The sequence below is a fragment of the Tasmannia lanceolata genome, unplaced genomic scaffold, assembly GCF_043159265.1.
Source record: "Tasmannia lanceolata isolate RefF3 unplaced genomic scaffold, GAP_Taslan_0.1 ptg000016l, whole genome shotgun sequence".
Classification (NCBI taxonomy): domain Eukaryota; kingdom Viridiplantae; phylum Streptophyta; class Magnoliopsida; order Canellales; family Winteraceae; genus Tasmannia; species Tasmannia lanceolata.
Window position 1 is genome coordinate 14,626,753 of NW_027518693.1, and position 23,603 is coordinate 14,650,355.

The 23,603-nt window shown below is 39.5% G+C and overlaps 2 protein-coding genes across 4 annotated transcripts; both read right to left on the reverse strand.

Annotated features, from left to right (window-relative positions):
* Nucleotides 1–202: 202 nt before the first annotated feature.
* On the reverse strand, nucleotides 203–13,305 carry LOC143848809 (cation/H(+) antiporter 15-like). Of its 2 annotated transcripts, XM_077357873.1 has the most exons (4): nucleotides 13,006–13,305; nucleotides 4,372–4,962; nucleotides 2,529–2,939; nucleotides 203–1,610 (listed from the first exon to the last, which is right to left on the reverse strand). In XM_077357873.1, the coding sequence occupies exons 1-4, from the start codon at nucleotides 13,222–13,224 to the stop codon at nucleotides 447–449; spliced, it is 2,385 nt and encodes a 794-aa protein (XP_077213988.1). In that variant the 5' UTR covers nucleotides 13,225–13,305; the 3' UTR covers nucleotides 203–446. The 2 variants fall into 2 exon arrangements, with proteins under 2 accessions (XP_077213988.1, XP_077213989.1); XM_077357874.1 differs by lacking the exon at nucleotides 4,372–4,962.
* Nucleotides 13,306–14,219: 914 nt separating this feature from the next.
* On the reverse strand, nucleotides 14,220–17,058 carry LOC143848785 (uncharacterized). Of its 2 annotated transcripts, XM_077357846.1 has the most exons (3): nucleotides 16,850–17,058; nucleotides 15,083–16,048; nucleotides 14,220–14,980 (listed from the first exon to the last, which is right to left on the reverse strand). In XM_077357846.1, exons 1-3 carry the CDS (start codon nucleotides 16,864–16,866, stop codon nucleotides 14,527–14,529), a joined length of 1,437 nt encoding a protein of 478 aa, XP_077213961.1. In that variant the 5' UTR covers nucleotides 16,867–17,058; the 3' UTR covers nucleotides 14,220–14,526. The 2 variants fall into 2 exon arrangements, with proteins under 2 accessions (XP_077213961.1, XP_077213960.1); XM_077357845.1 differs by having other exon boundaries at nucleotides 14,220–16,048.
* Between the last annotated feature and the right edge of the window lie 6,545 nt (nucleotides 17,059–23,603).

Below are 23,603 nucleotides of genomic sequence, written 5' to 3' on the forward strand. Positions count from 1 at the left end.
AACGAGGCTATATGGATATAGGGCCTAGGATCATGCGATCAAGGTGTTCTTAGTGGCATTTTCCTTGACTAATGACTACGATTCAAATCAACGGATCAGATCAAGTAAACTATGCAGAAGTAGGGCCCAATAAGCTTCTTTTAGGAATTAGCATAAAAGTAACTTTCTTTTTAGGATTTAACAATCAATTTTGCATGCCATATATCAAACTGATTACCTTCAGTTTCCAACCCTAAGAAGGGAGAAAATACACTCAAACCACTTCATATATTACAATCACTTACTCAAAAAACTGTGAGATTGATCCTTTCCAAACCTAAATTCTAACTAGAAGAAGGCAAATGATGCACTTAAGACACAGATTTGCTTGTCTCTGCGGACAAAAAAAGATGGTACAAATGAGGATTTCTGAAATCTACAGTCCTGTCCATGTTGTTACTAAGGTTTCATAGATTGAAAACCGCATTGTGTTGCATATTGCCAATCTGTACTGCATTCTGCCTTGGGCTACCCCTTAGCACAAGTTGTTTATCAAAAAATTGCTGTTGCACAACCAACACCGGAACCCTGCCGTCGGAAAAAACCGATGAGGCAACCAAGTCTCCGAGCACCCCCAACTCTGGGTTCTCGCTCCATTCCAACGGCCCTTTGAGGAGAATCGTGTTCGTCCCTTGTCGTCGCCCCACAATCATCAGATCATAGACCTCATCCAACGATCGGATGGTGCTAACAATCTCCTCCACATTGTTCACACTCACTTCCTTATAAGAAACATTCCCATTTCCCACACTTTTGTACTTGAATTCACTTAACAAGTCCTCATCAATTTCCCATTCCCTCCCGTTATCATTCCCGTTGGAAAGGAATCGAACCACAGTGAGCCTCGTGTCTGGGTTTTCGGCCATCCGGCTCGCATAAGAGAGACCCTCCCGATCATCGGCCCCACCTAAGAATATAACACCGATGTGTTTGGAGGGGCGGCTCATGAATGGAGCTCCGGTCTGATCAACCAGGATTCCGACCGAACATGGAGCCTTGGCCAGAATGTGGGGTAACGTGGGGTCCACCACTTTCATCCCGCCGTTGGATTGCTTGTGGAAAGGGACTAGAATGAGGCAAACCCTATTATCCAACGCAAGCAAGCACACATCATCGTGCATTGTTCTGAACGGTGAGATCGACGTGTATGGATGTATCGTGACGCTTCCACCATTGGATTGCTCGTAGTGATGGAAAGCGGCGATAATGTGGTCGGAGCAGGCAGTGGCAGGAGCCGAAGATCGTTTGCGGGCCGCCTTTCGATGGTCAATGATGATGGCGTGGGCCTGGCCCACGAGTTCAACTAGGTGGAGTAGATAGACTGAAATGGGACTTTCAAGTGTGGCGTGGGAGGCTTGAAGGAGATTGATCATGGTGGGGACATGTTCTTGGCCATTTATGCATGTTAATATGCGTAGCTCTGTGTTACGCTTTGTGTGCTGAATTGTTCTTCGTTTGTAAGCTCTGTAGGGCCTTGAGCGCTTAGTAAGGTTTGTCACCAAAGGAGTGACAACGGCAGTGATGACAAGAGAGGAAAGCAAAATTGCCGAATATACATCCCTGCTTATTGCCTACACACACACTACTTGTTAGATAACAAGAAAAGAGAGGTCTTTCTAAGAGAAAGAGAAGGTCTTTCTGATCAAACAAAATTAAAATAAAAATAGTACCCATGAGGGAAAATGAGAAGTCTTTCCACTGAAAAATTAGCAAAACATTGATTTACTCTGTTTGTTTAAGATTATGAAGACCGATTGCGAGTGCTAAACCAATTATTGGCAAAACATTGCTTTACCCTGTTTGTTTAAGATTATGACGACCGAGTCATAATCTTAAACGAACAGGGCCTTAGTAGTTGGGGACATGTTTTTTGAATGGCGGCAAACTTCATTAAAACGAGGGGAAAACCAAGACCGAGATGGTCGACACAATGGGAAGGAAGGGAAAATGTATCGGATTTTTGGGCATTTCTTAATTTTCAATAACAAATTGGAAAATACTTTGGGAATCAGTGGTTTTATAGGGAAAAGAAAGAAGAGAATCTACATGTTGAAAAGGCATAAAAAGGAGACAAAGGGGTCCACTTGGTTGTATGGAAAAAATAATTCTATAATTCAGTAGGTTTAAAATTTCGCAGAAAAACTGGAAAATTTTCGACTTTTGAAAAAGATTTCCACGATAAAAACGAGTTACCCAAATGTGAAACTACCAATTACTCCAAAAGCTTAAGCTGTTGGAGAAGGCATTATGTAATATTTTAAACTTTAACACTGCCCCTCACGTGTGGCCCCTCTTTTGGGTTGGCCATTATAATATCAATGAATTTTGAACCCATGGCAATTGCTCTGATAACAAGTGAAACAACGGAGCAATTGGGTTATTTCACACTAGACGACGGAAAAACTTATTTCCAACATAAAATTTTCCAGCATCGAAACTGCCCAAATCAAGAAATCAATGAAGAATGCGAGTATAGAAATCGATAATACCTTCTCATCAAACAGATGAGTAGCTACGACCAACTCGATTATGCCTCTGAAATTGAGGATGAGCCCATGCAAGATCGCCTCATGCAAGTTTATCTCAAAATACAGTGAAGATATTACAGTCACCACCAATTTGATAATGGCTGACACGAAGACGATTGAGTGCATAACGGTCCTCGTAGACCAATCATCAACCTCGAACACATGAATGTTAGCTCCGGCATTGACGAAGAGCAGCGGCAACAGAAAAGATCGAGAAAAAGTCTCCGTTTTTTCCACCAGCGCTGCCCCGAGAGGCGGCCCTGTTGGAATTACCAGACCCAGAATCAATGGCCCTACAATGACACTTCCACCGATAAAATCGGTAGCAAGCCCTATGACCATAACGCCGAGAATTACGCCCACTGTGTAAATCTGTTTTGGGACATAATTGTATGGTTTAGTATGATGAATGCTCAAATGGTGGAGATGCAAATAATCAAAGTAGGAACCAAAGAGAGAGTAGAAAATATATAGAAATGGGAGATGGATAGGCAAAGCAAGCCAAGCCATTTAAGGCTTTCTCTTAAATACTTTAATTTCCCAGCGCGCATAAGTGGCTACTAAGGGTGTCAATTTTGGCTCGGGCTCGGAAGCTCGCTCGAGCTCGGCTCGAATCCTTAACGAGCCGAGCCAAGCCGGCTTGCCAGGCTCGTTAAGCTTAAGGAGCCGAGCCCGGTTTAGGCCAGGCTCGGCTCGTTAAGAATTTAATATATTTAAATATATATATTATATATTAATATATACACTAAAAGGGTTATCCAGGGAGTGAAAGAGGGAGGCAAAATATGTCACTTCATTTTTGGAACCTCATTTGTTACTTGGACCACCCCCCATAGTGTAAAAAAAGTAGTCAAATTACACTAGATAGGGCTGTCCAGGGAAGATGAGGGGTGTGAACTTAATATAACCCGAGCTTGGTAAGGCTCGCGAGCCTGACCGAGCCGAGTCTGGTTCGAGCTTGAGCCGAGCTTTTGAGCTTAACGAGCCGAGCCAAGCCTGGTTCGAGCCCGAGCCGAGCTTTTGAGCTTAACGAGCCGAGCCGAGCCTGGCCAAGCTCGGCTCGGCTCGGCTCGTTTACACCCCCAGTGGCTACTGGAAAATAAGTCCCAAGGATACAATGCCTATACTATGATCAAGGGCTGAAGAGTTAACGAGGAGTGTATGCTTGAAATGAAACCTAATCCTTCTTTAGAAGATAAATAAAACATGACACAATTTCAATTGTAACCTCTCATTTAAAATATGTCTGTTGAATAATCAAAACACCTTTTCATAATACGAGATTTTATGTGGTGTGTGGCCGTATAGTCCAGTCTTTTTCAAAAAGAACAGTACAACCTATTTATGCTGTGGCCCAAGAAATGAACGGTTTGGATTTGTTTGGTCCTGAGTGCAACTAGCCAAGTCTACACGGTTCCCTCGGGTTAACCTTTCTCTAACTTTTCTTTGTTTATTTGTGTCACGAAATGTAACATGATCATCTTAGGAAGTGGGCCGTGCATTACTTTTGTAAAAATACTAGACTATACGGCCACACACCATATTAAATCTCTTACAATAAAATGCCTTATAAACACGTACTCATCATCCCACCCTTTATATTTGATCCAACAGCAGCTCACTTTTTGAGGAGGTGCTGTTGGATCAAATATCAAGGGTGGTACTTCTACCGTAAAATCTTTAAGTGTTCATACGGCCTTTCATCATATAATTTCTCAAATAAAAGTGTCTTCTGCATGGAAATACCATTTCACACAACAGAAGTCTCTTTGAAAAAACTCAAAATATTTTGAAAATATCCAACCTGGTTTACGGGCCTCCCCTCGGGCGTCTTCCTGATAATCGAATGCAAAGCCGGCCGAACGATGTAAATTAGCGATCCAATTAACACCGTCAACGAAAATAAGAAGTATACCGGTCTCCATGGATCCACTGCACTTTGTTTCAAAACCTCTATAATTACGAGACTCAACCATCCAAAAACTTCATTACACATAGAAGAAGACATTCCAAGCCGTCCGATCTTCGAACTGAGTAGGCCGAGCTCCGTCAAGATCGGATAAATGTCGGGGTAACGCGATAAGGCGATTATTAAGCCGAGAATTGCTGGGAATGGCCAACCCACCATACTATTACTGACTGAATTCCAAAACAAATAGAACATTATTATGATGACCAAGAAAGGAATGATCAAGCCAGAAAGTGCGATTCCGACGGCTTTTCTACGGGATTTTATTATCAGTTTTGGGTCCATCATTACTCCGATGAGGAAATTGTAGTACATGTTTCCTATGACTCCGATGGTTTTGAGAACCAATGCGTTTTGACGAGGAAACAAAGTGGAGGAAAATGTCTTGATTTTTCCTAGAAATGATGGTCCCAATATTATACCTGCCTGGAAGAAGCATAAACATTAGATCTTACAAGTGTGTTCAATTTTTATAAAATGATCTACTAATTTACCCTTGTTTTAGTTTGCTTTCTAAAGACTAATTTAAGGTTATTTTGGTAATACAATTTTGTTTCTAGAATGATATTTCCAGCCCCACCCTTTTCAGCATTTTCAGTCCTTTTAGTTACTCTTGCTAAAAATATTTTTTTTAAAAGACGTTACAGGTTTTAGTCATTTCATAATTTGGAATTTGCCAGGGACTTTCTCAGGAAGGCATTTCGTGGCTGGTTGTTGCATGAGAGATCAGCCAACTCGGACGAATTAAATGAATAAGAGCCTATGTGGCTGCAAAAGTCCCTAGCAAATCCCTCATAATTTTCATTAATTAATTGAGAAATACTTTGCATATTAGGGATTTATGTGCAAAAATTCCTATGGAAAAATTGAAATATTCTACTTAGAGGGAAAGACAAGGAAGTGACATATGCACAGGAAGGTATGTGAGCTCGAATCCGAATGAAATGCAAAAAACAGTGTGAAAATTAGGGGTGGACATGGGTCGGGTCGGTTCGGTTCTGCCCCAAACCCAGAACCGAACCGATCCTTGTCGGTTCCCAAATTTGGGAACCGGAACCGAACCATGGTTCTACGGAACCGAACCGAACCGGAACCGAACAATATCGGTTCGTTTCGGTTCGATTCTGGGTTTACCCATTTTTTCCATTTGTTTTTTTATTATTATTTAGTGACTACAATTTCAATGGAATCTCCCAAAACATAGTAGCACTATAGCACACATAGATAAGCTAGCCTTAATTCTTCTACAAACAGGAATAATAATTATTTTTAACAAAGGTTAGGACGTAAGCAGTAAGCATTATCACAATCAGACAATAGGCATTGGAGTAGATCTATGGGATGTTAAGAGTGAAGGGGGTGATTTTATTCGTCGGGGAGAGAATATAGGGAATATCACTGCACTTTCATATTTGCTTTTTTTTTTTTAGTATTTATAATTTAATATATATGTGAACCGGTTCGGTTCGGTTCTCAGTTCCAAGACTCCAAACCCAGAACCGAACCTGCTAATGTCGGTTCCCAAAATTTGGAACCGGAACCGAGCCGTCAAAGACGAGACCCGAACCGAACCATATAGGCCGGTTCGGTTCAGTTCTTCAGGTTAGACCCGACCCATGTCCACCCCTAGTGAAAATGACCAAATCCTCTATCAATTCCACTTTCGTCTTTATTTTCTAAATGAAATCCCGTTTTGGTGGTGTTTGTTGGGTATATAATATAACCCTATTATGTTCTAATATAAGCCCAATAAGATAATAGACTGGTGTAGTGGGCTTACTTGGGCTAGAGCCCATTAACCTATTAAAACCCTAGTGTATCTCTATATATAGGAGTTGGAGGCAACAAACTTGGTATTCCAAACTAGATACCTTGGGTGCAATGCTTCAAGCAACCTCTTGCTTGACCTAATTACCTCTAACAATCTTGAAGCATTAAAGATCAAACCCTAATTTTGACGTCTCTTTCTTCACGGCTTGGGATCGTCTTCACCCATCATCAAAGAGGAAGTCTGGTTTTTTCTCTCAAGATTTGGGTGTGGGTTTTTCTCCCTCAAAATTTGTTTCTGGCGTGGGTTTCTTCTCCCACAGAAATTCTCACAAGTTCGTTTGGGCGTGGGTATCATCATTCCTTAGGGATGTCTGCTTTTCTGTCTCCCGCCGTTGGGAGTTCTTTGTGGATACAACTCTTTTTGGTGGTTGTTCTACTGTTTTGACTCACTCGTTTTGGGCTCTCTTGGTCGGTGTTATTTGGACGAAATCCACTGTCGATTTCAATTTTCTTTGCCATTTCTAATTTGGACCAAGTTCTTTGCCGAATCACTTTTTGGGTTACAACAACAACCCGAGGGTGAAATCGTAAATAAAAAACAGGGAGTGGATATACAACAGCCCTCTTTCTTATGGTTGGAACTTGTGTTCCCAAGAGATGTTTGCCTCTCATGGATTTTTTTTGTTTTCCCATCGTTGGAATCAAAAGGAAATAAGGACGGAGTTTTGGGGTTATCAATTGTTCTTCAAGAACTAGTTAGATTGGTGTAAATACCTCGTCAAATTGAATCCTTTGAGTTGCTCTCTCTTGAATCCCTCGAGTTGCTCTCTTTCACTCCTTGTTGAGAACATTGATCCTCTCTCTTCAAAGGGTTTTTGGGCAACCTGCAGATTATACACCGAGATTATTTCTCTCTCTGTACGGGTGATAAAGAAAAGCAACTGATCTTCTTTGCTTAGGATTTTGGGGATTATCTTCAACCCTTTCAACAAAAAGAGGATTTGGCTTCACACTGAGATGTGTGTCTCTCACTCTCTGCAAGTATTAGAGACGTGTGTCTCTCTCCCACACCAAATCGATTGAGATTGTCGTTTAAACGAGCAAGAAGGGTTACTAGAGTTTCAATTCCCACAGAATCTCAGTTTTGGGCGTGGGTTTATTCCCCCACAGACATAGATTTGGCAGTGGGTCTGTCTCAATCCAAATTCCGTTTTGAATCATGGGTTTCTTTGATGTGGATTATCTTGACTCAGATTTGGGCATGGGTGGTGGAGACTCTCTCTTTCTCTCCAAGAGATTGGTGTTTTGGCAAGCCGGTTCCACCGGTTGTGGAACCAAGGGCTGAGATTTGGGGGTTTTTTTTGACTCATCTATCTTGTTGCCCGTAACCTCTCTGCTCCAAAGGGCTGAAATTGTGGGAAATATCAGCTGTGTGCGATATCACCTTTTGGGATATTCTCTGCCTAGGAGGGTTTTATGTGATATTTGGAGCACAAGAGCGAGAAATCAGTATGTGTAACTGTTTTTGCGATTTGGACACTGGTTTATGCAAGAAACCTGTAACCGTTGATTGATTCCCTCATCTCGCAAGAGTAATTACTGCCAATTCCAAGTGGTCATGTAAGCTGGTTCTTATGGATCTTCTCAGACATAATTGGTTTGCGACAGTAGGACAAGAAATCTATTTTTTTCAGAAATTGCTATCAACTGATGCAAGCTGTCGGCTTCTAACTGGTTACCTTCGCGGCATTTGTGGCCGGTTTTTTGGAACTAGTTTTCTCAGACTATACTACTGGTTCAGTTTGTGAAACTGGTTTTAAACCAGTTCTCTACAATTAGTTTTGTTGACAGTTTGGGTTCTTTTGAATCTGTTTGGTTCGCCATCAGTTCTTGCATGAGCCTATATGCCTCGGGTTTGGCCTTGACTGTTTCTTTATTCTGTGGTTCACCCCCTGTAAATCCCAATAGTTGTCAGTTGGGTTTGGGTTATTACCTTGGTGGTTATCTGTTGCTGAAGGGTTTCACCTTGGCTGTTGGATTTAGCTTTGGTACGCGATTTGGTTCACCCATTTGGCTTCGGCTTTCGCGATACACAAATTAGGTGCACTCTTTCCATATTTACTTTTGTAGTTAGTCTAAAATGGAAAAGACTACTATTCCCTTTGAGATGGTCCAACTTCAATCCTTTGGTGGATCTGAGTTTAGTTCATGGAAGTGAAAGACTCAATTCGGTCTGAAATATATGAATTATTTTTACACCGTTTTGAGTACCTTTGCTGACACAAATGAAGAAGTTGATGAATCTCAATAGCATTCTTTTAAAAATGAAATGTATAGGAAAAAGGTACATGCGGGACTGGATGATCTCAAATGATTCATTCGAATCGAAGATGAGAATCGAGCCAGGAATACCTTGGAGATGGTTAGACAGCAACAGTCTGCTGCTAACGCGGTAACATATCCCAAGAAATTTTCTTGAAAATCCAAGTCACCAAAAAGTGACAATCCCAAGTTGGAGGCCAAAAAGCCCATCTTCCAGAAAAGAAGGGCAAGTGCTACAACTGTGAGAAATGTGATCACTTTGCGGCAGATTGTAGGCTACCTAACAAGTCTAAATCTGACACACCATAGAAGGAAGCTCATATGATGGTGGGTAAGACTGAGCCTAAGAGTTTTGTTGCTACGTTGGGCAACGGTAAGGCCATTACTTCTTCAGATTGGTGGTTAGATACAGGAGCCACTTGTCATATTTACAACTCCAAGAAACTACTAGTTGATGTTGTTGCCGCGAAAGAGACCGTTACAGTGGCCAGTGGAGCAGAGGTAGAGGTGACTCACGTTGGTACTGTGAACTTGGTCCTTTTTTCAGGACAAATACTAACTTTAAAAATTGTTAAAGTAGTTCTTGCTCTTCAAAAGAATTTAATTTTTATTCGTCTTTTAGACTATGCTGGCATATGTACTTCATTTCTGTGTGGTAGAGTAACTTTGATTGTTAACTCATACTATTTTGATTGTGCATATTTGATAGATGGTATGTTTGATTTGAGTTAAGATAATGAGACTGTTAGTTAGGATAGTTCATAGCAAATTGCTCCTAAGTTGTTACACACCAATTGGGACATGTGCACTATAAAAAATGGTCTAACTTCCTAATACTCATAAGATACCATTGTATATGTCAATTACTTTTGACAAGTGTGAGAGTCAGGAGTGATAGAGAATAAGAAGATACACATTGACATGGTTCAAGGAATTCTGTGCCTCTCAGGGCGTAATCCTTGAAACTACTGCTCCTCTCTCGCCTCAGTCAAATGACATAGCTGAGTGTAAGAACATGACGTTAATTTAAGTGTTACACTCCATGTTAATGTTAGCTGGCATGCCTAGTTGCATTTGGGGAGAGGCAGCTTTGACTGCCAATCACATCCTAAATCTCTATATGCTCCTCCATGTGATAGAGTACCCAAGAATTTGGTGAGGACTTTGTGACCTACCAATTGGAGAATGATCCATCATCCTATCAGGACGTGATGAGATCTAGGGACTCTATATTGTGGGCATAAGCCATTTATGATGAAATGAGCTATCTGTTAGAAAATCTAACTTGGCTAGTCGATTTGCCAAAAGGGGCTAAGACTATGGGTTGTAAGTAGATATTTGTATGTAATTATACAATGTTTATTATGGTCTTAATCAAGCACCTAAATTGTGACATCAGAAATTTGAAAAAGTAGTAAAGAGCTTTGGGTTTCTGATAAATTACTCGGATAAATGTCTTTCTTATCGTTTTGTGTCGAATAAGGTCATGATTATTTACTTGTATGTAGTTATTGATTCTTGTTTCCAATCTCTCTTTGTGATGAGTAATGTGAAACTAACCTTGGGTACATAATTCGACATGAAGAGACCTGGGTGTTGTTAACACCATTCTTGGTATGAAAGTAAGTTTTTGAAAGGCAAGGAATCACCCTTGGCCTAGCCCATTATATGAAAAACTACTTTTCTTTTGAGGATGCAGTGAGTGCAAACCGATTGAGACACCATTTTAATTATACCAAGAAGTTGATCTCTAAGGACGAGACAGAGTGAGTTAGTTAGATTATTCTAAACTGATTGGTAGTCTCATGTATGATTTGTGTTGCACTGGGCCAGACATAGCCTTTATAGTTGGCATGCTGAGTCGTTTTAGTAGCAATCCTGGCCATGAGCATAGAAATGCCCTTATGAGGCTGATGAGATACCTTTCGTGTACTCAAGAGTATGCTCAAAACTATGGTGGCCCTCCATTTATAGTGGAAGAATATTCTGATGAATCATGAGGCTCAGAATTAAGAGACAGTAAGTCTACCAGTGGTTATGTGTTTACCTTGGGTGGAGCTGCTGCTGCGTGGAAGTCGAAGAGACAGACTTGCATTGCACTGTCATCCATGGGATCAGAACTTTATGCTCTAGCTTTAGCTGGTGATGAAGCAGAATGGATAAAGAATCTGCTTATGGACATTCCACTAACTCGGTTAAGGAATAATTCCTTAAGTGTGTTTGTGATAAACAAGCTACTATTACGATTGTGAAGAACTCACTCTTTAATGGTAAGATGAGACATCTTAGGCTGAAACAGGCCATATGCTGAATTATCTCAAGAACACGGGATTATCACTTTGATTGATACGAAATCGAAGGATAATAGGCCGAAGCTCTCACAAAAGGAGCTGACCAAAGATCGAATATTCAAAATTGTAGGGGAGATGAGATTAAAGACCGTGTAGACATGTCTTAACCTACATCCATGTTATTTTGAATTTTTCGAATCTCCCTCTCTTGGCCAAGAAAGGCACTTGATATGTTTCGATGATGTTTACAGTTGTTGTATGTCATTCCACATTTGATGACATGTCCTTTTTGGGAAAGGTTGTGCATTCCAAACTTGATGATACATCTTAACTCAAATATGGATAAGATGACTGTAACATTCCAAAAAGAAACATGAAATGGTTCTTTGCAGAAGACATTATTTGGTCTTGTTCTTTATTGAAACTTGACAATTAGTAATGGTTCTTTGCAAAAGAAGCTATTTAGGTCTTGTTCTTTAATGAGATTTGACAATGATGTTTATGGTGAGAGTGATACTGATACTTTTTCAGCCATTTTAGAATTGTACTAAGTTCTTCTTCAGGTAGAACTAGATACTTTCGTGAATTATGGAATTGTACTAAGTTTTTCTTTAGGTAGAACTAGATACTTTCATGTTTATAATATTGGTTGGATTCATTTTTATGAAATCCATATTTGATAATTCACAGGGATTGACGAAAAAGGAGGAGCTTGTCCTTATTTGGACTTTGATGATGATGACTTACTTGATGAGTAAATCTTCTAAAGTCATAAAAACTATGCTTTCATTTCAGTATGTATCGAGTTCACTTTTTTGTGGAACTTTATTTTGGATCTCGATGAGAATCATACCCCATGAATGAATTCCTCTAAGATCAGTGGGGTTCACTTATATGTGAAACTACCTTTGGTTGAATTTAGATTGTATCTCAAACTCTCGATTAATCATAAAGTATTCTTGTTTTCAGTTGGATTACAGATCTTTATTGATGTGGTGATATGGATGATTAAATAATTTTGTTTGGACATCACATTAACTATCTATTGGATTGTGCTATATGTAGAACATATGAGGAGATTGTTGGGTATATAATATAACCCTATTATGTTCTAATATAAGCCCAATAAGATAATAGACCGGTGTGGTGGGCCTACTTGGGCTAGAGCCCATTAACCTATTAAAACCCTAGTGTATCTCTATATATAGGGGTTGGAGGCAACAAACTTAGTATTCCAAACTAGATACCTTGGGTGTAATGCTTCAAGCAACCTCTTGCTTGACCTAATTACCTCTAACCGTGTTTTCCTTCTACTTGATTTGAATAATTAAATGAGAAGTACTTTTCATGTTAAGGATTTATATGCAAAAATTCTAACGAATTCTGATTTTCTTAATGTAATATGCATTTAATTCATCAAAGTATACCCATGTCATTGAACAAACCAAGTAAGCAAGCAAAGAACGACAATAAATTTGTAATTTAAGCTTTGTACATTGTTTAAAGTAATAAACGGGGAGACAATAATAATGTCAAACAACCAATTACTCCCAAACCTAAAGCTGTTGGAGATGGCGTTATTTGATCTCTTTTTGGGTGGCATGTAGATTTTTAATATCAAGGGTTGGAGATGGCGTTATTTAATCTCTTTTTGGGTGGCATGTAGATTTTTAATATCAAGGAGTTTTTAATCCAGGACCTTTGCTCTTTGCTCTGATACAATGCCAAATCAGTGTTTAAAAACACGGATGCAATGCCGAACATGATCGAAGAAAATTCTAGTCAACTCGGCACGACGCAGTCGAGTATTCGGTTGATGCATCATAATTTGGATGAGTCAAAAGAGTTTTCATTGATTCCGTAGGGAAGAACACGGAAAGCAGCTACAAAATGCGGAACACGGCAAAAGTAAAAGGGAGTCGACTCGGGGGAGTCCACGATGATAAAGGGGTGTTTTAAAACTAGGTGTCAAACAACCAATTACTCCAAAAGCTTAAACTTGGCGTTATTTAATCTTTTTATACTTTAACAAATAACATGAACCAATGCAGGTAAAAGGAAAGAAGAAGATGAAGAAGAAGCTTACGATGATCTCGGAAACAACCATGGGCTGTCCAAAGGGCTTGAGAAAGAAAGCTACGACACGGATAAGGGTATTCATGACCGTGATCTGCATTAAAAGAACAGGGAGGGAGAAACTAAAGGGGTTGCTTCCAGTAAAGACGCCATAGGAATTGACCATGGCGACGGGATGGCACACCATTGTTGAATTCAAGCCCTTCGGGCCGAAGAGCGTGTCCCCCATGGCCGAGGGCTTGTGTACAGAGGGTGGCTTAGGCCATTAAAAAAAAAAAATTTGCTATAACATTGAATGAAGGAAGAGAGAAGAGAAGAGAAAGAAGAAAAGTCCTAATATGAGAGGAAAAAGTGGGACAGGTTTGGACGAGCGAAATGCACGGTGTGTTTGTGAAATTGACATGGTTCATTTTTAGGTTGACCATTGACCATTTACTACTCATTGGTTGTTCTTCAATGCCTTTTTGGCCCTTTTTTCTTTGAAAGGGAAGTGATATGTATTCCCCCCTGTTCTTCCTTGGGCCACCCAACTCTACTGTATATATGATCACTCTTTTACACTACAAGGGGTGTCCCAGAGAAGAGAAGGGGGCTAATATATCATTACCCTTTTTAATAGGTCTTGTTGGGCCCCACTTTTGCTTCTCTATGATGATCGGATAATTCTAGGCCATTGATTCTTCAATTCTCTTTGTCTTTTGAATTTTTTAATCCCTTATGATATGCTTTGGATGTCCATTCCGGATGAGATTGTGGCCATGCTGGTTGCCATCAACGGTCTAGATTTCAGATAAAAATGTCCCTAATTTTGTTCTTTCCCATATAAAAACATTTCTTCAGTCTTTCTATAAGCCAAAAAAATCCTCTTCAATTGATATTTAGTACACAAATTGATGGCAAGATGGGATTTGCATAATTCACTCAAATGTGAACACCCTATTTGTAAATTGTTGGTATAAGAAGCAAAGTCTAAGCCTTCTTTTGCAAAAAGAAACCCTTAATTTGGTATAAGAAGCAAAGTCGAAGACTTCCCCTTCTCTTATTCTGCAAAATGAAAACCTATTGTAAGAAGGAAAGACCAAATTGGATACGTTAACGCCATGTTTGGCAAGTGGCAACCATGGATTTTTTGTGAATTTCCCACTTTCTTACTGTGATCAGAGCCATTAATTACAAGCTTCTTAATTACAATTTCAAGATCAATTCAAGAAAAATACTGAGAACTCCAACTAAAAAACCTTCATATTTACATTAAAATGTAGAGTAAAAGAATTGAAACTTTAAATCAATCTCTATACATGATCAAATAGCTAAGAAGATGAGACTCGCTCACCAGTCACCACACGGCCCTCTCCAATCATATAGAAGAAAAAAAATATATGAAAGCCAAATTCCCCATCTAAAAACCTATAGAGAATCTGTTCACTGCTCAGCTCCAAGAGCTCAAAAAAAAAGATCAAAAAACAAAAAAATACTGTCACCTGTTTTCCCAGCTCCAATCTATAATCCTAACAAGTAAAATTCATAATCCTCAAACACCCATATCAGGAAATTCCAACCCAAATCCTTGCTCACCTGCTAACAAGTAATCCAATTCATCTTCCTGCCTCGTGGGCCTCAAGAAATCATATCCATAATCCACAGAGGAAGGACCCTGGTCCATATGTTGCAAGCTCCCTAACAACTTTGCATCAGGGTTCTGAAACTGGAAGGAGAGAGCCGAGGTCGACTCACATTGCAATTGATCACTGTCGCTGATTCCCAGTCCGCCCAAGTTTCCGAAATAATCGCCCATTGATTCAGGACCCCTCTGCTGATCCGCGCTTATTAATTTCAGCAGCTCTTCCGCATCAAATCCCATTTCCCCCATGTCCTGCATATGTTCAACACATTCCTCATTTGTCTCCCTCTTCACTAGAGACTCTGGAGATTCAACTGTCTTTACTTGTAAGGCATTTTCACATTTAACCCTGATTCCAGAATCATCTTTCAATTCTTCGACCCAAGAAGCATCTGAATGCTCAACTCTGGATCCAAATTCATCTTCATCTTTCAATTCTTCGACCCAAGAATTGGGTCGACCCAATTCTTTCAATTCTTCGACCCAAGAAGCATCTGAATGCTCAACTCTGAATCCAAGTTCATCTTCAGGTTTAACCCTTGGAAGAGCCTCAAAATGTCTATTTTTGAATGCAAATTCATTTTCATGGTTAACCCTTGGAACTTCAGCTTTCAATTCTTGGGAATGTTCAACTCTGAATCGAAATTCATCTCCATGTCTAACCCTAGGAACCTCAGCTTTCACTTCTTCGATGCGAGAAGCATCAAAATGTTGAACTCCGAACCCGAATTCATCTTCACATTTAACCCTTGGAACATCAACTTTCAATTCATCTTCATGTCTAACCTTTGGAACCTCAGCTTTCAATTCTTCGACGCAATAATCATCATAATGTTGAACTCTCAACCCAGATTCATCATCTTCACATTTAACCCTTGGAACATCAACTTTCAATTCTTCTCGCATCGAAGCACCAGAATGTTGAACTCTGAATCTAAATTCATCTTCATTTTTAATCCATGGAACCTCAGCTTTCAATTCTTCAACACCACAACCATCGGAATTACAGGAATTCATGGTGCAATCTGATGACCCTGATGTAGAAATAGATGATTCTTTCAAAGCACTATAGTCAGGGAGATTAAGCCTAGCACAAGGACCGTACATAGCTCTCGCAGCTTCATCATAAGCAAGGGCAGCTTGCATTGCAGTTGGGAATGTTCCAAGCCAGAGGCGGCTACCTCGATTAGGTTCACGAATCTCAGCAACCCACTTGCCCCAAGTTCGTTGGCGAACACCTCTGTAATTACAGAGGGAATTATCAGGACCGCCTTTTCCTCTCATGCATCCCTTCTTGGAACCTTTAGCAGGCGCTTTTCGGATTCGCTTACCGCCATCATCAGAACAGTCGAGTTGAGTGTTGTGTTCTTTCCACTTTGCAAGAGTTTCCGCTATAGAATTACACCCATTGCGTCTTCTTGCTTTTCTCTTCCTGAAAATTGAACAAGCAACAAACAACAAACTCAGTACTGAATGCAATTTTAGTTGTAAGATTTCCACTGTAGGATAGATGTATATCAGAACATAAACACCAACTCAGAAAATAAATCGCAAAAATACTAAAAAAATAATCTAATTTCTTAAAATCATGTCTAGAAAAAAAAAAAAAAAAAAAACCCCCAGAAATACCTTCTCAACAAGGATCAAACATCAAACATGATATGAAGCAAAAAGTCGAAAAGAGATGAAAGAAACACAATCATACAAGAAAAAACAGAGTGTTGGTTTATGTGGTTGGGGCCCACGGGAGGAGCTTTCACTATTTCGGTCAAGGGTAACAAACTTCTCTTCTTCTTAGCCAAGAAAACACAAAGAAAGCTTAGTTACCACTGCATCGATATAATTACCAAAATACCCTTCAGTAGAATCTACTAGTAGAATTTTTTTTCCTTCTCCAAATAATCTAAGAATTACAGAATCTTTGGAATTTTAAGAACACCAACAGGTTCTTCAACAGGGCTTTGAAGAACACCAACATGACTTCAAAAAGATCTCACAAGCCAGGGTCAAAACATGAATTTATTCCGAATTGCTACAAAAACTATAAACTTTTGAAACTAAAGCAAATCTTCAAATAGAAATACCCAATCCAAAATCAAATAGACTAGGCAAACCCTAATCACATCACCAAAAACAATAACGAATGCAATCCAATCCAATCCAATCCACCAAAGCAAAATTAAAAAAAACTATGAAAATTTTTTGCAGTATGAACAAGAGAAAAATCACATACCTTCCAGGCTCCGACATGCGGCAAAAACTCCAATAAAAAAAAGAATATCCCTCTGCTTCTAGGGTTTTTTTTTCTTTTCTTTTTTCCACTCCTCTGTTTTGCTTTCGTTCTTCTTTCAAGTCTTCTCAAAGATTGAAGAAAAAAAAAACAGAGCGTTTTTTCTTTTCTCGTGGTTTGTTTGGCTTTTGATGCGAAGAAAACTCTAGATAACGGAGCGATGTCGTGCATTTATAGGGAGACAGATGTAGAGGCTAGAGGTCTCTCGACAGATATTTTTGCCTGGAAATTAAAAAAACACTAACTTCTGATTACGTGGCCATTGTCGTGTCACGACCTGCGCCGTTGGTTTTAACACGCGGCAGAGAAGAAGGTTCTAGAGAGCTGCTTTGTTCTCATCCACTCGTTTCCTTGCCCACGAAGTTTTCTTCTTCCTTTTTTTTTTTTTTGAGTGGCGTTTGGGTTTCGGGAAAGGCCACGAAACTTCTGAGAAATTTACTCGTTCTGCCACTCTTTCTCTCTCCTCTTACTATTAAGTGTCCATACTTTCTATATCAGCATTGGTTTTGGTAATCGCACTCTATAATACAGACAGGATGTCCGTACAGGATAAAATTATCCAGGAGAATGGCCGAACCGAGGAACAACTTATCCAGGGATTTCCATCCCCATGTGGGCCATGTATGGGAGGGTAAAATCTGTCCAACCAATAATCACATGACACGTGGCTCTCACAGGAAGGTCGGTCAAAAAGGTCGTTTCACCTTCAATGTGAGTAACTCCGACCAAACAAGGAAAGTGCCCAAGAGGGTACCCCAGAGTCCAAAAACCCATACGACAACCTTCCTATAAAAGAGTAGGTAACAATAGAAATAGAATTCGCGTTTCACAAGGAAACTCGAAGATCTCCAAGATAAACATGGAAAGCGACTCCTTAGTGAAGTCACCTAATGCGAAAGTCTACATGAAAGGGAAGTCACCTAAAGTGTTGAGGACTCCGGCTTTATAAAATGACCCACTCTCAAAGGTACACACATCTAAGATCTTTTGCATATTTTGCATACCGTCACTCTGCTCCTTTGCTATTCGGAGTTTTCCTGTTGTGCCGATTTCTCACTTAAGCCTGTAAGGGTTTTCTTGATGTACCTCGGGACCTCTGACATGTGCTCACGTGTGCTCCCTGAGCGGATGCACGGACTGAAGTGCAACCAAGGTTTTAAATTTCAGTTTCGGCTATAATCTTGGTCCTCACCGAAACCGAAATTTCGGTAGAAGATATCAAAATCCCATATTTTCTCCCAAAATTTTGGTAATTTCAGCTGAAATTCTGTAAAGAATAAAAAATTGATATTTTATCAAATATTTCGCTGAAATTTGGTAAACTTCGTCAATTTTTGGTTTCAGAGCGATTTCGATGAAAGAAATTTCAAATTTCGGCCAAAATTTAAAAGCTTGAGTACAACTCAAACTCATCCGACCGGAGCGGATTTTAGCACCAACTCAACTCAACTAAGCCTTTGTCCCAAACTAGTTGGGGTCGGATAATGAATCATGAATAAGGTGAAAGAATCTACCCAACTCAAATTGACTAATTCTAATCCTGACACTAGTAGGGTTCGACTTCCATTCTCTTCTATCTAAGGTCATGTTCTCTATTCTGTTCCTACCCATCAAGTCTTTCCTCTCCATCAAGTCTTTCCTCACTGTTTCTACGCAAGCTGTTTTCGGTTTACCCCTACCTCTTTATACTCCATCAACGAGTCACGAGTCACTAGTTACTAGTGGCCTAACATTCTAAGCCATCATAAGCAACGAGGGAGTGAGAAGTGGGTGGAAACAAGGAGAAGAAAAGGGAAATTATATTCCCCCCCGTCTGTCCCCCCTTTAAGTTTTAAAGGCAAAGAAAAACGTTAACCATTCTCACAGAAACCGTTAGGGTGGATTTTATCCAGTTAGGAGGAGGGGAATATCATTTCCCGAAGAAAAAACTCTAGTCAAGATAGAGTTTTGGTTTTCTTTATTTTTCAACCACTTGCTATCATCTCCCTGACTAATGCCTTCTCATAATATCCCTTCGTGATATAGGGAATGACCTAATGGGGTCCATCTGGATCGATCTTAACCCTATATGTGATGATTGGGCCCATGCCGCGGATTCATGCCATAAATTTGATCCAATGGAAGGAGCCTCACCGGCGGATCAGATTAGATACTTGATATTGTTTTGATTCAAGCCCAGTTATATCAACCATTTGCATTCCAAGGTGGGTCCACCAGATGCACGTCTCAGATCAATCACGACGAACCCTCAAGTGTCTGGTTTTGACTTGATTATTACCCACTGTTTCAGTAATTACATAATTGTCATAGTTATTATATTATTGTCATATAATAAATAGAATTACTAGGCAGATAAATAAGTCACTATCAAAATTAATGGCGAAAAACAATCTTGGGTCCCATGTAGGTACGTGTATGTGAAATCAAGACCGTTGATCTTGTAGGACGTCATTAGGCAACCCCACCACCTAGTTTTGGTCCCATCTCAAACGGACGTCCCTTACACAAAATAACTTTTCCGGGTAGAAGTATAAATTAGACTTGATGGATCAAGGGCCTAGGATTGTCCGATCAAGATGCTCATAACAGCATTTGGCCAGACTTATGATCACCTTTCAGATCGACGGATCCAATGAGGCGATAGGAACCACAAGGATTTTATAAGCCAGGAATGTAAAATCTGGGATTTTACAAGTTACGTAGATTTTATAAGCTAAAACCGGTACCTAGTTTGTAAAATCCAGGTTTTAGCTTGGAAAAACCAGGATTTTACAATCCTGGATTATTAAATTCTTGCATCCAAATGGCTCCATATCCTATACAACATCAGCCAATGCAACAAGGCTACCATAGGCTCTATTCACTTGCTTTCTTGAAAAAGAAAAGCAGAAGAAAGTAAGTCAAATTTTTCCGTGATTGGACATGATTTGACATTTTCCGCCGTTCACTTGTTTTCTCGGGAAAACATAATTACACAGGTGGAAAATATAAATAATGATGTGGAAAACGAACTTTCTTACACTTTCCCTCTAAAGGGTGAGAAAATCACTTTCCTGAGAAAACCACTTTGCCTGCATACTTTCTTTTCATTTCTCGGCCAAGTGAACAACGGAATTTTCTGACAAAAATGAATTTTCTCACAGTTTCTTTTCTTTTCTTTTCCAGTTTTCCACGTCAGATTCTTTTTCTTTCTTTTCTTTTCTTGCTACTAGAAAACAAGTGAACAGAGCCATAGAGAATGATCTTTCCGCCCTCCTCTACCAATACAAAGGAAAAGGGTATTTGTGTATTTTAACAGATGCAAGGGGCAGTTTGTTGTGTTAGTTGGTGATGGACTGATGGGAAAGGTGCTTTTGTTTAGATATTTGCGGCTTTTGTTTTACATGCCGATATTTGGATATTTTTTCTTTCTTTCAGAGAGAGTCACGTGTAAAGTTACTTTGAGAAGAGGATATTTAGGTATCCGAAATTACTAAATTGCCCATCCTAAGTTAAACAATTACGATAAAAAAATACGCGTGCTATGGGCGTGACTCTTTTCCGTCCTGGTATTAAATTATCTCGTTGGGGATTACTCGGTGTGTCAGCATGCCACGATTCAAATTCATGTTGACACAATATCTGAAGGGGTTGATATCCGCACTATTGTAATTTAATAATGTCACTCTTTAATTTGTTTACCGCGTTCCTTAATCGGTTTGGGGGGCCTGTTCGTTTCACATTGTGACAACTGATGGTGAGCCCCCAAACCGATTATTGGGCAAAAAATTAACGTAATTCGAGTCCAATAATCAGTTTGGAGGCTGACCATCGGTTGTCATAATCTCAAACGAACAGAGCCTCAATTGTCACAATCTAAAATGAATAGGGCCTAGCTTTTCATGGCTCTATTACTTCATTTTGATTGCCGGAATCACGGATCGGAATTGGCGACCTATTTTAATTCTCCTATAAATAGAAAAAAAAATTGAATTTAAAAAATTCTAATAAAAATTTCATTTCAGGGCAGAATAAGAACACCAGCTTTAGTGTGGAAAATAGATTCCAACATTTTCTCTCTTTAATTCTGCCCATGTGTCTCTAATTCCATTCATCTTTTGAGCAAAATGCCATAATCAGGTGGAATCAGAATAGGATGCCGATTCCAACAATTGATTTCAGTAATCCAAAGGCTCTGCTTCTTTTTGACATAAAATGGGGTGTAAAGCTAATATTTACGCTCATTTTCTAACTTCAAAATTGGTGTAAATTTTGTTTTATGCACATTCTACATCGAAAATTAACAAAGTCCAAGTGTAAAACAAGAGATTAGTGCCATTATCACAATTTAGTAGTGCGAGTATCAAATTATCCTTAAAAAAATTATTATATATCTAATTTAAGGACTTGTATATGTTAAATTTAGATAACTAATTGATTAATTTATATTATAATTTGTAAAAGAGAGTGAGCGTGTGAGCAAACGTCACTCATACAAAATAAGCCTTTAACTAATAATTTTGTAGGACCCAATACTCCGACCTTAGATCTCACATGGAACATTTGTATGGTCCTCACGAGTCGACATACATTGTCATTGCCGTGTCTAGAACATTAACACGCAAAGTGATATATTCACCCCCTTTTCTTACTTGGAACCACCCCCTCTAGTGTATTATTTATGACTTAACTCTTTAACAATCAGAGAAGGTGCTGTCCCAAGAAAAAAAATACAAGGGGGCGAGCCATAATCTGATTACCAGCTTGTCTCATGTTTGACCATGCCAGTTGGTAAATCAGAAGTCCAAGACCGGGACACAACGATGGGAACGTGAGATCTTTCTCTCTTGTTTTTGATTTGTCACGTACCTTTTTATAAGTAATATCTTATTACTAGGGGCGACAAAATTGGCCGAACCGAACTGAACCTAGCCGAAACCGAACCGAAAATTTGGTTTCAGTTTAGTTAAACCAAGCCGATTCAAATTTTGGTTCCGAACCGAAACCGAATATTTCCAATTATTATGAGTAAGGGGTGGCAAAATTGGCGGAACCGAACGGAAACCGAACCGAAAATTCGGTTTCAGTTCGGTTTTGGTTTTGGTTTTACCAAACCGATTCAAATTTTGGTTCGGTTGGGTTTGGGGATCGAACCGAACCAAAACCGAACCATTGCCACCCCTACTCTCTACGGTTCAAACGGTATCCTAATTCCTGAATTTATATGCAAATCAAGATCGAGGAAAGGAAGTCTTTGAATCCCTTACTTTTTAAGCTGGGTGTCGTCCCCAGAACTTGACCTCACGCTCTTGCTCAATTTGGCTCAGACTTGGATGTAATGACTTAGGCATTACCCAATAGAGGTGCCAAGTCGGAAAAACGTGAGCCTGTGTGGGTGTTCACTTGTACATTTAGCATGTGTGGGGCCTAGAGTCATAAATCTTTCTCTCTTCTTTTTTTATTTGCATGAAATCACACTATATAATTATGAACAGAGGAATGCTAAAATGAAAGGTGCCCTTACAAAAGCCCAACAGCAAGGGTGCCCCGTTGGAACCACGTCAATCAATCACATTTAAATGGCCCTAAAATGTAAATTTAAAGGAGTTTGAAATGATGTGGCTGACAGGGATCCAATGAGCTGCCCTTGGGGCTTGGATTTTGCAAGAGCTTCCTTCAGTTTAGCATTCCTCGTTTTAATAATATATTATTTGGGGAGTGATAAATCGACTCCCATATATCTTAAATCGACCCCCCATGTGTCTCTCTCTCTCCTCTATCTCCTAGTGTAAGGTACTAATATGTATGAGGAATCATATGATGTGTGCTTAGAAAAATACTACAAGCCGTTTGTTTGTCCCAAATTCCCAATTAGGTAGTGCGCCCAAAACCATCTTCATAGGATGATCCTAACCCTTCGATTTATTTGGTGTAAAATTGACGGATAAGAAATTTCAAAAATCGAGAAACCTCCAAAAATCAAAGAGCTAGGATCATCGAGATATTTAGGGCCCCTTATAATTTTGCTGCCAGTATTTTTCCCTTGAAAAAATATGTGCAGACATATAATTCCTCTAAATGGTGGACATCATTCTTGCCTTTTTTTTCCATTCTCTCCTATTTAAAGAACTCAAAAACACTGCCAAGAAAGGTTCAATCACATAACCTTAATGTTTCAACTTGTAAATAAATTTAGGCTCTGTTCACTTGTTTTCCCGAGAAAGAAAAAGAAAAGGTTTCCTGGGAATCAGACGTGGCATTAGGAAAAGAAATCTAAGGAAACTGTGCAAGAAAAGGTTTCCCGCGCCTGTTGACTTGCGCAGGAACTGTGCAAGAAAGAGTTTCTGAAACTGCTTGCCCACTTTTTTCACTAGTGTTCCTGGGAAAGCAAATCCGACCAAAATAAAGGGAAAAGGAATCTCACACTTGTTAGAAAAACCTCATTTCCACATCATTTTTTCCAATTTTCATGTCAGATGTGACATTTTCCACCTAGGCTCCTTCAAAATCCCGAGAAGACAAGTGAAGAGGTGAATTTTAACTTTCTCGGGAAAAAAATGGGGTGTTTTCCCAGAATTTGATCTGCCGGGAACGCAAGCGAACAGAGCCTTAGAGAAAAGTTATCAGCACTACCATTGGGAAGTGTAATGACCTTTTGACAGAGCATTAAATACTAAAAGACAAGATGGAGTAGTGTACATAACAACATATGGTTGTG

Coding starts and splice junctions, on each gene's coding strand:
- LOC143848809 (XM_077357873.1), bottom strand. CDS start 13,224: ATGGGGGACACGCTCTTCGGCCCGAAGGGCTTGAATTCAACAATGGTG. Junction 4,963..13,005: donor TGGTTGTTTCCGAGATCATC/GTAAGCTTCTTC, acceptor TGCTTCTTCCAG/GCAGGTATAATATTGGGACC. Junction 2,940..4,371: donor AGGGGAGGCCCGTAAACCAG/GTTGGATATTTT, acceptor GTCCCAAAACAG/ATTTACACAGTGGGCGTAAT.